The 17,928-nt window shown below is 43.0% G+C and overlaps 1 protein-coding gene across 3 annotated transcripts in view; it reads left to right on the top strand.

Moving 5' to 3' along the window:
- The window catches only part of LOC139368289 (actin filament associated protein 1-like 2), a 134,511-nt gene that overhangs the window by 78,327 nt on the left and 38,256 nt on the right, over positions 1-17,928 (top strand). For all 3 annotated transcript variants that reach the window (XM_071107034.1, XM_071107036.1, XM_071107035.1), the window contains exons 7-10: positions 11,042-11,221; positions 11,553-11,639; positions 14,324-14,408; positions 17,071-17,175. In XM_071107034.1, coding sequence (XP_070963135.1) covers positions 11,042-11,221; positions 11,553-11,639; positions 14,324-14,408; positions 17,071-17,175 — 457 coding nt within the window. The remainder of the gene's footprint in view (positions 1-11,041; positions 11,222-11,552; positions 11,640-14,323; positions 14,409-17,070; positions 17,176-17,928) is intronic.

The raw sequence follows: 17,928 nt of genomic DNA, 5'->3' as shown, positions 1-17,928 counted from the left end.
AAATTTGGAAGAAATACTCATAATAAACATTGATAAAAGATACTAGTGTTATTCACAGAATTAAAGATAGACTTCTCCTTAATGCAACCGCTGTGTCAGATTTCAAAAATACTTTACGGAAAAAGCATAATCTGAGAACGGCGCTCAGAACACAAAACAGCCAGAGGAATATCCACCATTTTGGAATCAACAAAGTTAGAAACAACACCATAAATATTCACTTACCTTTGATGATCTTCATCAGACGGCACTTCCAGGAATCCCAGTTCGACAATAAATGACTGATTTGTTCCATAAAGTTCCATCATTTATGTCCAAATAGCCACTTGTTGTTAGCGTGTTCAGCCCAGTAATTCATCTTCATGAGGCGCAGGCACTTAATCCAGACACAAACTCAAAAAGTTCCGTTACAGTCCTTTTAGAAACATGTCAACCACTCCCACCTAGTCCCACCTGGCCAAAAGCCAGGGAAAATGCAGAGCGCCAAATTCAAATCAATGACTATTACTTTCATTAAACCACACATGCAAGATTGCAAATTAAAGCTACACTTGTTGTGAATCCAGCCAACATGTCAGATTTCAAAAAGGCTTTTCGGCAAAAGCAAACAATGCTATTATCTGAGGATAGCACCTCCGTAAACAAAGAGAGAAAGCATATTTCAACCCTGCAGGCGCGACACAAAACGCAGAGATACAAATATAATTAATGCCTTACCTTTGACGAGCTTCTTTTGTTGGCACTCCAATATGTCCCATAAACATCACAAATTGTCCTTTTGTTCGATTAATTCCTTCGATATATATATCCAAAATGTCAATTTATTTGGCACGTTTGATCCAGAAAAACACTGGTTCCAACTTGAGCAACGTGACTACAAAATATCTCAAAAGTTACCTGTAAACATTGCCAAAACATATCAAACTACTTTTGTAATACAACTTTAGCTATTTTTTTACGTAAATAATAGATACAATTGAAGACGGGATGATCTGTGTTCAATACAGGAGTAAAACTAACTGTAGCATGCTTTCTGGTCACGCGCCTCTATCTAACAGTACACTTCAAGTGTCCCTCGTTCAAGATGGCCGTACTTCTTCATTACACAAAGGAGAAACCTCAACCAATTTCTAAAGACTGTTGACATCCAGTGTGTAGTATCTGGGATCTACATCTGTTTATATTAGTTACTATGCTGTTACTAAGCTGTAATGTATTTTTTTTTTTTTCGCCAGTAGAGAAGGCTACACTGCTAGTAGGTACAGTATTCAGGAGCTGCCAAATAGCAAGACTATTGGAGTCCAGAATAGCGACACTGCCCTCTGGTGGTTAAATAAAAAAAACTGTAATTGAACCCATTGAAATTAGGCGATCTCAGTGGAGATCTCACGGTGTGTACATTATTACAAATGAGTGCAGGGAATGAAGTAATTGCAGAAACTTCTGAAGTGAAGAATTAGATGAAAATTCAGAAAATTAAGGAATACAAGGAATAAGGAAACTGAACAATTATCTGTGAAAATGGCAACCATTGGTTGAGTACCAGAGTTTGAGGCTACAAAAGAGGATTTTGATTCCTTGTTGGAGCGTTTTGAGGGTTGGCTGGCTGCAAATGAAATCAAAGATGAAAAGAAAGCAGACATATTCCTCAGTGTTTTGGGTCCAACTGAATATGGATTGCTGAAAGGTCTCATTGAACCAATAAAAGCAGTGGAGTTGAACTATGCAGAACTGACTGAAATTATTTCAAGGTATCTCAAGCCTAAGCCAATTCTCATTGGAGAACGTTTCAGAATTTACCAACGTCACCAGAGTCAAGGGGAAACCGTGGCTGACTACATCCTTGCTTTGAAAAGGCTTGCAAGTACATGTGAGTGCACAATTTCTTGATGAAGCTCTCAGAGACAAGTTTGTATGTGGTCTCACAGGTGAAGCATATCACAGAAGGCTTCTGTCAGAGAAGGACCTGACCTGTAAGAAAGCCTGTGATATAGCACTTGGACTCGAGCTTGCCCACATGGATACTATTGAGCTATCGGGACATGCAGAACGTCAGAAAGGTGTTCACAAGGTCAGTGTGCACGTGGTGAAAAAGGCTCACAAAAGTCACATTTTTCTCAGTCCCGTCCTCAAGGTTACACAAGAACAAAGCAGCCCACATCTTTAAGGTCTAAGCCAAGTTGCTACAGATGTGGGGGAGATAATCATCAGCACAGTGAATGTCGATTCCAAAATGAAAAGTGCCACAATTGTGGAAAGGTTGGACATTTACAGAGAGTGTGTAAAGCCTCGAAACTCACAGCAAGAGCGCACAAGTGTCAGACGCAGCACAAGAAGAGGAAGGTACAACTGAAACAGTAGTGGAACTGTTCACAGTGTACACAGCTCAACAACAAAAATATGGAATCTATCTCAACATGGAGTTAGCGGGAAAACCAGTAATAATGCAGCTGGACACCGAAGCGTCTGTATCTCTGGTTCCAGAGAGACTCTACAAAGAAAAACTGAAAGAGTGCTCTCTTTCAGCCCGCGTCCATCCGTCTTTCTTCATACACTGGTGACACTATTCCTGTGTTAGGGCAGATCCAGGTACCAGTCCGGTATGAGGGGAAGGAGTGGACGCTACCGCTTGTCATTGTTAAAGGAGAAAAATCAGCCTTGCTAGGCAGAAACTGGCTACAAAAGATTAAGTTGAACTGGGGAGAAATCTTCAGTCTGAGAAATGACAAACCAGTGAGTCAGGCTACACTCACTAACATGCTGGAGACACACAAATAACTTTTCAAAGATGGCTACGGTGAAATACAAGACTTCACAGCAAAAGTCAGAGTGCAAGAAGGAACCAAGCCTATCTTTCACAAACCACGTCCAGTTCCCTATGGTCTTAAGGAAGCAGTAGAGAAGGGACTGGACCGCCTACAGTAGAATAACATAATCACGAAAGTAGCGTGGAGCGACTGGGCCTCTCTGATTGTTGTTGTCCCAAAGAAAGACAAGACCGTCAGAATGTGCGGTGACTACAAGGTCACAGTAAATCGCTGCATACTATCAGAGGAATATCCACTACCAAACGCTGAAGATCTGTTTGCCACTCTAGCTGGTGGGAAGGTTTTCAGTAAGCTGGACCTCGCATTCGCTTATCAGCAACTGAAGCTGGATCCGGAGTCAGAACAGTATCTGACCATCAATACACACAAGGGGCTATTCAGATTAATTTGCTTGGCCTATGGAATCTCAACAGCTCCAGCGATATTCCAACACACAATAGATCAGATCTTGGATGGTATAGACAATTTTGTGTGCTTCATGGATGACATCCTCATGTCAGCACCAACCATTGGAGAGCACCTTGTAGTGCTGGACAAAGTGATGTCAAGACTGCAGAAATACGGAGTGAGAATGAAACGCAGGAAGTATGAGTTCCTCCAGGACTCAGTGGAGATTGATGCACAAGGCCTGCACCCAACCAACAGCAAGGTGAAAGCAATCGTAAACGCACCAGCACCCACAAATATCTCAGATCTGAGGTCATTTTTGGGCTCCTGAACTATTATGGAAAGTTTGTGGCAAACTTGTGCACATTGTTGCATCTGCTTCACCAACTGCTGCAGGCCGATACAAAGTGGAATTGGTCCCCACAATGTGAAGAAGCATTCAAGACTTGCAAAAAGAGCAAGTGGCTTGCCCACTACAACACAGAGATGAAGCTGAGACTTGCATGTGATGCATCTCCATACGGAGTAGGAGCCGTCATCTCACATGTTCTACCGTCAGGTGAAGAACACCCTATTGCATTTGTATCAGGGACTCTGTCACCAAGTGAGAAAAATTATGCTCAAATTGAGAAGGAAGCCCTGAGCATAATATTCGGAGTGAAGAAGTTTCACAAATACCTCTACGGAAGGAAGTTCCAACTGCTGACAAGCCTCTGTTGGCCATCCTTGGACCAAAATCAGCTATACCAACCCTTGCTGCACTTCGAATGCAACGTTGGGCTCTGATATTGTTAGACTACGAGATTGAGTACAGACGATCCAGTGATCACGCAAATGCCGATGCACTATCAAGACTACCATGCAATAGTGACTCCGACAGTGAAGATGATAGAGCAGTCTTCCAGATCTCTCTCATTGACGAACTTCCCATATCTGCTTCAGACATAGCAGAGGAAACAAGGACTGACCCAGTGCTTTCCAAAGTCCTGGACTTAACATTAGGCGGTTGGCCAACCTTCGTAAATGACGATAACCTTCGTCCATTCATCGACAAGAAAGACCAGTTGTCCACTGATCAAGAATGTGTTCTGTGGGGATCAAGGGTGGTGGTACCTCACAAATTCCAGAGGAGACTGCTATCTGACCTGCATGAGGGACATCCAGGGATCACTCGAATGAAAGCACACACTCGCAGTTATCTGTGGTGGCCTGGACCACAGGTAAAGGAAATAATGAATGGGGCCATGTATCGTGAGATTTTGAGTGAAAACCTCCTTCCATCAGCAAGGGCATTCAAGATGAAACGTGGCTGGGTCTTTCAGCATGACAATGATCCCAAACACACCGCCCGGGCAACGAAGGAGTGGCTTCATAAGAAGCATTTCAAGGTCCTGGAGTGGCCTAGCCAGTCTCCAGATCTCAACCCCATAGAAAATATTTGGAGGGAGTTGAAAGTCTGTGTTGCCCAGCAACAGCCCCAAAACATCACTGCTCTAGAGGAGATCTGCATGGAGGAATTGGCCAAAATACCAGCAACAGTGTGTGAAAACCTTGTGAAGACTTACAGAAAACGTTTGACCTCTGTCATTGCCAACAAAGGGTATATAACAAAGTATTGAGATAAACTTTTGTTATTGACCAAATACTTATTTTCCACCATCATTTGCAAATAAATTCATTAAAAATTCTACAATGTGATTTTCTAGATTTTTTTTTCTCGTTTTGTCTGTCATAGTTGAAGTGTACCTATGATGAATATTACAGGCTTCTCTCATCTTTTTAAGTGGGAGAACTTGCACAATTGGTGGCTGACTAAATACTTTTTTGCCCCACTGTACATATGGGATGAGTAATGCAAGCAAGATATGTAAACATTATTAAAGTGTCATTATTAAAGTGACTAGTGATCTATTTATTAAAGTGGCTAATGATTTCAAGTCTGTATGTAGGCAGCAGCTTCTCTGTGTTAGTGACGGCTGTTTATCAGTCTGATGGCCTTGAAGCTATTTTTCAGTCTCTCGGTGCCAGCTTTGATGCACGTGTGCTGACCTCGCCTTCTGGATAGTAGCGGGATGAACAGGCAGTGGCTCAGGTGGTTGTCTTTGATGATCGTTTTGGCTTTCCTGTGACAATGGGTGCTGTAGGTGTCCTGAAGGGCTGGTAGTTTGTCCTCGGTGATGCGCTGTGCAGACCGCACCACCCTCTGGAGAGCCCTGCAGTTGCCGTACCAGGCCGTGATACAGCCCGACAGGATTCTCTCAATTGTGAATCTGTAAAAGTTTGTAAGAGTTTTAGGTAACAAGCCAAATTTCTTCAGCCTCCTGAGGTTGAAGAGGCTCTGTTGCGCTTTCTTCACCACACTATCTATGTGGGTGGACCATTTCAGTTTGTCCGTGATGTGTATGCCGAGGAACTTAAAACGTTCCACCTTCTGCGCTGCTGTCCCATCGATGTGAATAGGGGGTGCTCCCTCTGGTTTTTCCTGAGGTCCGCGATCATCTCCTTTGTTTTTTTGACGTTGAGTGAGAGGTTGTTTTCCAGACATCCTCACCTGTCTTGTCATTGTTTGTGTTAAAGCCTACTATTGTTGTGTCGTCTGCAAACTTGATAATTGAGTAGGAGGCGTGCATGGCCATGCAGTCATGGGTGAACAGGGAGTACATGAGGAGGCTGAGCGCGCACCCTTGTGGGGCTCCAGTGTTGAAGATCAGCAAAGTGGGGATGTTGTTTCCTACCTTTACCACCTGGGGGCGGCCCTCCAGGAAATTCAGGACCCATTGCACAGGGAGGGGTTCAGAACCAGGGCCTCAAGCATAAACATGAGCTTGTAGGGTACTATGGTGTTGAATGCTGACCTGTAGTCAATGAACAGCATTCTTACATGGGTTTTCCTCTTGTCCAGATGGGATAGGGCAGTGTGCAGTGTGATGGCGATTGCATCGTCTGTGAACCTATTGGGTGGTATGCAAATTTAAGTGGGTCTAGGGTGACAGGTAAGGTGGAGGTGATATGATCCTTGACTAGTCTCTCTCAAAGTACTTCATGTTGACAGAGGTGAGTGCTGCTTGGCGATAGTCATTTAGTTCAGTTACCTTTGCCTTCTTGGGTACAGGAACAATGGTGGCCATCTTGAAGTATGGGGACAGCAGACTGGGATAGGGAGAGATTGAATATGTCCATAACAACACAAGCCAGCTGTTCTGCAAATGCTCTGAGGATGCGGCTAGAGATGCCGTCTGGGCCACGTGTAATGTTCTTATTCACGTCGGCCACGGACAAGGAGAGGGAGAGCCCACAGTCCCTGGTAGCAGGCCACGTCGGTGGCACTGTATTATCCTCAAAGCGGGCAAAGGTGTTTAGTTTGCCTGGAAGCAAGATTTCGGTGTCCTTGACATGGCTGGCTTTCTAGTAGTCTGTGATTGCCCATAGACCCTGCCACATCCATCTCGTGTCTGAGTCGTTGAATTGCGACCACTTTGTCCCTATACCAACATTTCTCTTGTTTGCCTTGCGGAGGGAATAACTACACTGTTTGTATTTGACCATATTCCCAGTCATCTTTCCATGGTTAAATACGGTGGTTCGAGCTTTCAGTTTTGCACGAATGCTGCCATCTAACCACAGTTTCTGGTTAGGGTAGGTTTTAATAGTCACAGTGGGTACATCTCCAAATCACTTACTTATAAACTCACTCACCGAATCAGCGTATAGATCAATATTATTTTCTGAAGCTACCCAGAACATAAAATTTAAGCTTGGATTCCGATTGGTCAGACCAGCGTTGAATAGTTCTTGTCACCGATACATCCTGTTTGAGTTTCTGCCTATAGGACGGGATGAGCAAAATGGAGTCAGGTCCGTATGTACTCCGAGTTCCAGTGGTTGGTGAGGATGAGAAATGTGTCCTTGGTGCCCGCCAGTCAGTGTCTTCACTCCTCTAATGCCAACTTCACCGCCAGGAGCTCCCGTTAGTGACGTCATAGTTCCTCTCTGCAGGGGACAGTTTCTTTGCATAGTATGCACATGGATACAATTGCTGTGGGTTACGTTGGCGCTGGGACACGACGACCCCCACACCCACTTTTGAGGCGTCCACCTCCACCACTAAGGGCAGCATAGGATCTGGGTGTTTCAGCAACGGGCGGAGTTGAAATGCCCCTTCAGTAGGAGGAAGGCCTCATCGGCTGCAGGACTCTACACCACCTTACGGGGATCGCCCTTGAGGAGAGGCAGTGGAGCTGAAGTTCTTGGCAAACCCCAAAAAGAAGTTGGAAAACCCCAAAAACCGTTGTAGCCCCTTTACGGTGGTTGGGACTGGCTCAACCTTCCTTTCACCCATCATCACTCCCTGTGGCCTGATCTGGTATCCCAAGGAGACAGTGACCTGATGGAACTGGCACTTTTCCGCTTTCAAATACAGGCGGTTCTCCAAGAAGGGCCCACGGACTACTCGGACGTGGGCGATATGATCCTCCATGGTGGCCGAGTAGACCAGGATGTTGTCGATTATACACAGCCACCTGGCGCACGAGCATGTCCCGGAACACCTCGTTTACGAATGCATGAAACACAGACGGAGCATTGGCTAATCTGTAAGGTATCACCTAGTACTCATAGTGCCCAGACATCGTGCTGAAGACCGTTTTCCATTCATCCTGGATCAATTTGTAGGAACTCCACAGGTCCAGTTTTGTAAAAAGAAAACATGCCCCACGAAGCTGTTCGATAGTGGCCGGCACCAACTGGAGAAGGTAGCGGTACTTGGTAGTGGTGGAATTGAGACCTCTGTAATCGATGCACGGACGTAGACCTCCATCCTTTTTGGTCACGAAGAAGAAGCCTGCCAACGCAAGGGAGGTGGATGGGCGGATGAAACCCTGTTGGAGAACCTCCTGGATGTATTCCTCCATGGCATCGGTTTCAGCCACCGACAGAGGGTAGATGCGGCTATGCGGAGGCACAGAGCCTGCAAGCATGTCAATGGCACAGTCCCAGGTGCAATGAGGAGGGAGACGGGTGGCGTCTCTTGGAGAAAACCTCCCAGAGATCCTAGTAAACCTCCAGGATGTCGGTCTGGAGGGCAACCACAGGTCTCTCAATAGAAGTGGAACCACAGTGTAAGAAAAAGCAGGTCTTCCAGGCGGTGATTTTCATCCTTTACTATGAGATGGTGGGGTCATGACGTTGGCGCCACGGGAGGCTCCAACGTCATGACTTTGTGTATGGGTGGGTTGATGATGAGGAAGGAAGGCTTTTCTTGGTGCATGGGTGCTGGTGACTGATGCTGTGATATGCATTATTGTACCAGATCCCACTGTTCAATTATCCAGGGCTTGGACCTGAAGAGGAGAGCAGAGTGGGGACGAGGTGATGTTCAGAGAGGAGGCAAGGGTCTGGTCAATGAAATTCCCTGCGGCACCGGAGTCCACTAGGGCTGTAGAGACAACACGAGGGACAGCCAGCCAGTGAAATAGAAACCAGGGACAGTTTGGCAGAAAGCAATGATGATGGAATACTCACACCAACTCCAGGAGACAGATGATCACGGGGCCGCTGCTCTGCCCCCGTGGACCCCGAGTTGAGACACCCCTGAAGCTTGTGCCCCTCCTGGTCCCAATAGGATCAGAGCCCCAGCTGTTTCAGGTTACGCTGCTCTGCCGCTGGGAGGTGTGTGGCCCCTACCTACATGGGCTCAGGAAGAGGGGGGCGCTGGCGCTCCCGAAGAAGGTTGTCCAGGCACGCCAACTCTATCTGGACCTCCTCGCGCAGTCTTTTTCGGAATAGGGTGCGGAGTGCCGGTTCATTCCATTCGCTAGAGGCTGCTACGGTCCGGTAGGTGAGGATGTACTCTGCAGCGGTCTGGGCACCCTGCCGGAGTTGAAGTAGTCACTCACCTCCCTCTCTGTCCTCCGGTGGATGGTCGAAGACAGCCCTGAACAGAACCCAGCTCTTCCTCTCCCAGATGGCCGTAGCCCACTCCATCATCCGCCCGGTTAGCAGGGAAATGACCGTGGCAACCTTGGACCTCTCAGTGGTGGGGCTGTTACAATACTTAAGGCCGGACTACGTATGTTGTCTGGTGTGTGCAAGTCCAAGTCAACCCTTCTATCAACAATGAATCAGATCTGCTTTCCCATCTGATGGGAGAAATAGAGGGAGCACTGGAGTAGGAAGCCACAGCATTTGGATGGAGTCCTGTCATATTTGTCCGGGAGGGACAGTCGGGCATCGTTAACCTGGGCGGAGTGCTGGGTATGACTCGTGGTAGGAGGCCCTCTGCTAGTTGGAGGTGAATCCTCTCTCGGTTGGTGTCATCCATAGCCGCACCCAGTTGTGCCAGCTGATTGTGGTGTTGGCGGAGTAGGTGTCCCTGTTCACCGACGGTCTGGGAGATGTCTTTCTCTTCTGCTTCTTCCATATAGAGAGGCAGTATTCTGTAACAAATACACTGCGAGTCAGGAAGCAGGTGCAGAAAATGAGTTTAATGATAAGAATAAAGCAGATAAGCAAAACAGGAGACGGACTGAACGTGACCAAAACCAATACTGACTGAGGCTACTGAGGGCTAAATAAAGGGAGAGTAATCCAGGTGATGATGAGGTCCAGGTGTGCGTAATGATGGTTGCCAGAACCGGTGGTTAGTTGACTGGCCACGTCGAGTGCTGGAGCGGGGAGCAGGAGTAGGCATGGCACAATCAAACCCACAACCACAATGCACTAACCAGGCTCCAACCCAATGTTTCTCAGTCCATTTCTGGGGGACACCCTGAGTGAGCACATTTGTGTTATAGCCCCACACTAACACACCTGATTCTACTTATCAACTAATAGCAAGCACTTGAATCATGTGTAGTTCCTTCAGAAAGTATTCATACCTATACCTATTCCACCTTGTGTTATGTTACAGCAATTACAGCTGTGAGTCTTTCTGGGTACGTCTCTAAGAGCTTTCCACACCAGGATTGTGCAACATTAGCCCATTATTATTTTCAAAATTCTTCAAGCTCTGTCAAATTGGTTGTTGATCATTGTTAGTCAACCATTTCAGATCTTGCCATAGATTTTCAAGTAGATTTAAGTCAAAACTGTAACTCAGCCACTCACATTCACATTTGCTGTGTTCTTGGTAAGCAATTCCAGTGTAGATTTGGCCTTGTTGTTTTAGTTTATTGTCCTTCTGAAAGGCAAATGAGTATCCCAGTGTGGTGGAAAGCAGACTGAACCAGGTTTTCCTATAGGGTTTTTCCCGTGCTTCAGTTTCTTTTGTATCCTGAAAAACTCCCCAGTCCTTAATGATACGATGATGAAGCATACCCATAACATGATGCAGTCACCACTATGATTGAAAATGTGGAGAGTGGTACTCAGTAATGTGTTGTATTTGATTTGCCACAAAGGTAAAGATTTGTATTCAGGATTTTTTTTTATTGCTTTGCCAGATTGTTTGCGGTATTACTTTAATGCCTTGTTGCAAACAGGATGCATGTTTAGGAATATTTTTATTCTGTACAGGCTTCGTTCTTTTCACTCTGTCAATTAAGTTTGTATTGTGGAGTAACTACAATGTTGTTGATCCATCCTCAGTTTAACATTATGGGGTATTGAGTGTAGGCCAGTGACAAAACATATGAATTTAATCCATTTTAAAGTCAGGCTTTAACACAAAAAAAAATTGGAAACAGTCAAAGGGTGTGAATACCTTCTAAAGGCACTGTATGCTAGTGCTGGGCTAGGACAAAAATATACACCTCCCTGGAATGAGTTGCTCCAACCAACTAAGCCATATTTCCATCACCAACCACTGTACCCTCTTGATGTTCCAATAGTGCTACAAGAGCTCCAAGGAGCAGATGCCGCTGTTGGACGTGAGCCTGCTGGGATGCAGCGTGGTCTACAAGGAGAAGCAGCCCAAGAGGAAGGAGCACAAGCTGAAAATCATCCCCATGGGAGGAGAGGCCATCGTTCTGGGCCTGCAGAGCAAGGAGCAGACAGAGCTGTGGCTCAAGGTATAGGGACTGGAGATGGAGAGACTATTGGTGGGGGTTGGAGTCAGACTGTATTGTTGTCACTGCAGTGTTTGAGTCAATTCCATTTTAATTCAGTCAATTCAGGTAGTAAACAGAATTTCTAATTTACATTTTCACAATTGGCTTTTCAATTAGGAAAATTTGAATTTCTGTTGATTTCCTGAATTAAAATGGAATAAATCCCCAACCCTGATAGTTACAATAATGTCAATGATGGTAATGTATTGGATTGATATATAGCTTTTCCAGATGCTCAGAAAGGGAAGGGGGCACATACCTATTGGTCTTGTTTCCTTGTCTCCCCCATCAGGTGATCCAGGAAATCAGCCCTAAACCAGCAGAGGGCTCTGAGATGCAGCACTTTGTGTCCGACTCCTCACGCCTCATTTGCACTAAGGTAGAACACCATCAATAGAACACAATTTATTTATTTACTGGTAGTTATGGCTATTGGGTGAGATTGGTTATAGTCTCTCATGGACAGAGACACATAACATAACTGGTATAGTAGCGTATCAACAGACTGTGGGATGCGATGAGTAACAAGGAACTTTGTTTACGATGCGCAGATTTTTCGTCACCGATCATTTGGTGTTCGCATCTTTAACATTTAACAAAGGAAGGGACATAAAGTGCCTTCAGAAAGTGTTTATACCCCTTGACGTATTCCACATTCTGTTGATACAGCCTGAATTAAAAATGGGTTAAATTGTATTTTTCTTTTCTCACTTATATACAAAAGAATATTAAATAAAATCAAGCCGAACAGTTCAAGAAAGAGGACGAAACCGTAGACAAAAAAGCGTATGTTTCATTTACGTTTTACACAATACCCCATAATGAGAAAGTGAAAACATGCTTTTAGAAATGTTTGCAAACGTATTGAAAATGAAATACAGAAATATCTCATTCATATAAGTATTCACACACCTGAGTCTATACGCATAAGAATCACCTTTGGCAGTGATTACAGTTGTGATTAGAGTGTGGGTAAGTATCTAAGAGCTTTGCACACCTGGATAGTAAAATATTGGCACTTTATTATTTTTAAAACACTTCAAGTTCTGTCAAGTTGGTTGTTAATCATTGCTAAGAAGCCATGTTCATGCAATAGATTTTCAAGTCGATTTAAGTCAAAACTGTAACTAGGCCACTCAGGAACATTCATTGTCATCTTGGTAAGCAACTGCAGTGTATATTTGGCTTTGTGTTTTAGGTTATTGACCTGCTGAAAGGTGAATTTGTCTCTGTGTCTGTTGGAGAACAGACTGAACCAGGTTTTCCTCTAGGATTTTGCCTGTGCTTAACTCCATTCCGTTTCTTTGTTATCCTGAAAAACTCCCCAGTCCATGCCGATGACAAGCATACCCATAACATGATGCAGCCAACACCGTTTGAAAACATAAGGACTGGTACTCAGTGATGCTATGTTGGATTTGCCCCAAATTTAACGCTTTCTATTCAGGACATAAAAGTTCATTTCTTTGCCACATTTTTTTGCAGTTTTACTTTAGTGCCTTATTGCAAACAGGTTGCATGTTTTAAAATATTTTTATTCTGTACAGGCTTCCTAATTTTCACTCCTACTTTTCACTCATTTAGGTTAGTATTGTAGAGTAACTACAATGTTGTGGATCCATCCTCAGTTTTCACCTATCACAACCTTTAAACATTGCAACTGTTTAAAAGTCACCATTCGCCTCATGTGAAATCCCTGAGAGGTTTCCTTCCTCTCCGGCAACTGAATTAGGAAGTATCTTTGTAGTGACTGGGTGTATTGATACACCATCCAAAGTGTAATTAATAACTTCACCATGCGCAAAGAGATATTATAAACTGGGTGGTTCAGGCCCTGAATGCTGATTGGCTGACAGCCATGGTATATCAGATCGTATACCACAGGTATGACAAAACATGTATTTTTGCTGCTCTAAACTAAATTTGAGAGAAGTAAGCTTTTTGTGCATATTAAAAATGTCTGGGAACTTTTATTTCAGCTCTTGAAACATTGGCCCAACACTTTACATGCTGCATTTATATTTTTTGTTCAGTGTAGAAATTAGGCACCTTTGGGGTTTGTTGTTTTTACCCATCTACCAATAGGTGCCTTTCTTGGAAAAAATATCCATGGTCTTTGTGGTTGATTCTGTGTTTGAAATTAACTGCTTGACTGAGGGACCTTACAGATAATTGTATGTGTGGAGTACAGAGATGAGGTAGTCATTAAAAAATAATGTTAAACACTTATATTGCACAAAGAGTGAGTAAATGCACCGTATTACGTGAATTATTAAGCACATTTTTACTACTGAATGTATTTAGTCTTGCCATGACAAGGGGTTGAATACTCATTGACTCAGCTTTTCACTTTTAATTAATTTGTAAAAAAAAGATATAAAAAAATGGTGAAGACAAACAATTCCATGTTCACATTATGGGGTATTGTGAGTAGGCCAGTGGAAAACAAAATCTACATTTAATCCATTTTAAATTCAGGTTGTAACAACAAAATGTGGAAAAAGTCAAGGGGTGTGAATACTTGCAAGTAAATTGCAAATAGGGGGGGCTGGAGCTACCACCCTGCTTCCGCTCCACGTTCTAGTATATTTTCTAACACGTCTACCCCAGAACTTAATCAAGCAACTGATTCAATTACGCAATATTTTAGTTATGGGTTTCCGAGATTAGATTGGTTATAACTTGGTTATATGTTAAAGTTCCAAAGCTGCGTTCAAACAAGGTTTTATCTGACTAGTGTAAGTACAAGTAACTATTTCATCATGGGGTTTCAATAGGGAACATGGGACATGCTTTCTGTTCCCTTGTTGCTGGGAGCTTGTAGAAAGGGCCTGATTGAATCAGATGACGTTAGTGCTGGTCTCGAACAAAAATGCCCACACCTTGGGGGTCCGGCAGGAATGGATTGAAAACCACAATCAATTGTCAATCATGCTTCACAAGAGTTGTGTACAATTGTTTATGTTTGAGTAGAGTCTGTGTGTGTACGGTAAGTGTGTGTGTGATTAAGTTGTGTGTGTGTGTGTATAGTAAATGTGTGTGTGTGGTGGTCTCTATACGCAGGGGGAGCTCAGTGAGAGGTACTCAGTTACTTCTGAAAGTGGCAGCAGCACAGACAGCCACGCTGAGACCCTTGAAACTAAAGATGGTGAGTAACGTCTCAGCTCTGATCCTCACCAATTATGGGGAAGTTGCCACTAGAGGCTTGGGGTTAGGATTGGGGGAGAAGAAGCTGATCCATCCTAGATCTGTACATAGGGAACGCTTCCCCCCAGAGTGATCCTAACTGGAGGAGTTCGCTGATAATCATGTTAAGTTTTGGGGGGATTACTCAAACATGGGTTAATTTAACCATAGTTGGGTTTTTATTCACTTGCATGCTGGGTTGACCCAGCAGCTGGGTCTTTTTTAATGCAATCCATAGGTTATTTTTAGGAGGTGTGGCCTATTAGAGGAATTGTTTCATATAGTTATTTTTGGCCACCCGTGACAATACATGTCCTTCTTGTTCATCATGTTAAGTTTGTGCAATGCAAATATACATTTTCATAGAATATATATATATATTTTTTAATTAATAACATTGAAATTTACATTATTGTAACAAAGTGGTAACTATCCCAACATTGGGCTATGCATAGGCTCCCTGAAGAACCAATTAAAGCTACAAAAGTATCCGTGTTCAACCTTAACATGTGATAACAATACAACAGAACAGATGAACCAGAATGACATTTATAATCAAGTATCTGAAAGCCACGCCCCCAGTAAGCCAGGCCTCCAGTCTTCTGATCTGATCTGCTGGGTCATATCTCAAGAACCCAGTATCAGTAACCAAGCCTCAACAACCCAACCTTGCTCTTTTAAAGAAAATAACCCAACTATTTGACCCACTCCTTGCTACCCAGCAGTTGGACCATCCAAACAACACAGACGTTTCCTTAATGTACCCTTACTCTTAAATTGAAGACAGTAAGGATAATGTTACCAAGTGTCAATTATAAAGTAAAGTAGCTAGGTTTCCATCCAATTGGTGAGAGATTGTAATGTGAATATTCTAAAATCCACATTAAAAAAATCCCCACGTTTAGTTCTTTGCCCTAGCTGATTCAAATAATGAAAGCTTGATGATGAGTTGGTTATTTGAATCAGCTGTGTAATGCTAGGGCAAAAATCTAAATAATCACCCAGGGGGGCCCCAGGACAGAGTTTGGAAAACCGTGCTCTAGACATCAGCTCGCAGATACAGTGCAGGTATAGCCTAATGCACGATGAGATCATTATGAATGAAAGAGCAAGATTTTTAGTTGTCAAACGGTAGCCAAGCATCGATCATCATGTCATCAGAATAAGACCCTCAATATTTATCACCCTGTACTTTCACCACCCTGTGAAGTTCATCATAATTTATTTAACCTAGTAAACTGCATGCTTTCCCGAGTCGCATTGAAAAGACCACAAAACATATCATGGTGTGACTCCAAGTTTACTTTGATATGATGGTTATTATATCAATATTTGCATGATGGTTATTGGTTATTTCTCACATAATTAATTGTCCATACACAAAAAGAGCCCACCTTGTGTAGCATATTTTGTTTTGTCGACATTCGGAAAGTTTACTGCCAAATTTGCTGTTTCCATCAGGCCTGTTGCAACTTTTTCTATCCGACATGTACTTTACTCGCATAAAAAGGTTAGATGTAAACCTGATTAAAGTAGCTAAGTACTTTCTTGAGCCAATCGATTTTGGGAGATTGACGATTATGAATATATAAATATACTCTTGTAATCTTAACACAATTTACTGTGTAAGCATGCATATTTTGTCTAGTACACGCTGAACAGTAGGTGACATTTTTTGTAAGAGCAACTCTTCAGTTATGTTTCACTCGAGGTGTTATCGTAAGTTTTATTTTTGACTTCAATTAAACACAGTCTCAAATAGCCGGCTGTCACTTTTAATAGCCGGTCAACCGCACATGTTTCAGCAAATAAACACCTGTTTCAAATAATCTTAGGGTCTAAATGAATTGCTTATGAGGTTACCATGAATTCCCATCGTTTTTTAAATGAGGTTTAATGTTTGATTTGCTAAATTAAATTATTCAGTAATTCAAACAAATTATGGCAATCATCCATTTTTATCACCAATATGAAAATGCTAGCCATTGGCTTCTAACAGCTGATAACTGCTAGCTAATGGCAAGCACAAAAACAGTCAACAACTTCAGGAGTACAATTGTCTGATTGCCCTCTAGTGGCCAAAGTATGAAAATGCACTGTCTTAAAGGAGAAAAGTTCATTTTTTTTATTGTTTTAGTATAGGCAATAATAACACGTTAGGGCAGGAAATGAAGAAATGTATTAACATCCTGGAAGTGAACTTTGGAATTAAACAATTACCTATGTGAATGAAATAAGACACCTGGCTCAAATAGAAGCCTGTCTCTCAGTGCCTGTTGTGTTCAGTGATTTAAGAAAATAAATGCCTGGGCTATTAATTTAAGTTTTACGTTATGTTTCCATGATTAGACTGAGGACAACACAGTAACTGTCACTACTAGGGGTTTAAAGTCCAGGAATTTTAGAATGGCCCATTTCTAATTGGTTGTTATTGGTTTCAATCACCTTAGTAAGTGATTTGAGAGAATATAGCAGTCTTGTGGATGAATTTGCATCACTTCCATTAACATCAATCCAACCACATAATGTAATGCTCTGCTTAACCTTGTTCTTGATTGTTTACAGAAGTAAACGCTTGTTGGGTCTCTTGGTTTAGAACCTTTTTCTGCCTTCATCCTTTACAGTAAAGAAGAAATACAGTGCAGGTCTGAAGTTCAGTAACTTAATGAACATTGGCAAGAAGAAGACCTCTTCCTTAGACAGTCCGGAGAAATGTGTCGACACCTCAGGTGAGTGGAGATGGCCTCCAGAGCTAGGCAAATCAGCCATTACCCTGTTAACATACAGTACAGCCAAAGTCACTGGAAAGGATTCAAACAAACCGCAATGCAGTGCGATGTCTGCACATTGCGGTTTGTTTGAATCCAGACCTATCTCTTTTTCACTTTATTTTTCTGGTCTCCTTATTCACCTGCTCTTTGTCTCTGTAATTTCGTCTTCTCTATCTGGTCTTCACTTTCCTTTCCCCTCCTTCTTTCCTTTCAATTTGTTGGTATGAAATGACATTTTACCGGGGGTTGCTGAAGATATCGGAGGATGGGCTCAATGTAATGGCTGCAAAGAAAGTAATGGAACGGAATCAAACACATGGAAACCATGTCTTTTATGTGTTTGATACACTTCCATCTATTCTATTCCAGTGATTACGATGATCCTATCCTCCTATATCTCTACCCGCCAGCCTCCTCTAAATCTTACATGGTCAAAGCAAAAAGAGGCCCGTTTGCAACCAAGACGCAGAACTTAACACGCAGCTGTGTATAAGCGCTGGATTTCTTAAAACACTACTAACATGCATGTTAAAACAAAATTGTTTGTGACTGAAATCCCAGACTAAACCAGCAGATCGGTTGATCTCATGTTGTTACCGTGTCAAGCGAGTCTGATACCAGACAGCTGTGTCTAGGTTCTCTACTCCTGCCCCACAAAAAGTATTGACCTATCGGTAACATTGAAAATCGCAAGGCTGACAATTCATAATA

Source organism: Oncorhynchus clarkii, chromosome 16 (genome assembly GCF_045791955.1).
Source record: "Oncorhynchus clarkii lewisi isolate Uvic-CL-2024 chromosome 16, UVic_Ocla_1.0, whole genome shotgun sequence".
Taxonomy (NCBI): domain Eukaryota; kingdom Metazoa; phylum Chordata; class Actinopteri; order Salmoniformes; family Salmonidae; genus Oncorhynchus; species Oncorhynchus clarkii.
The sequence above is the reverse complement of the archived record's forward strand: the minus strand, read 5'-3'. Positions and strand labels throughout refer to the sequence as shown.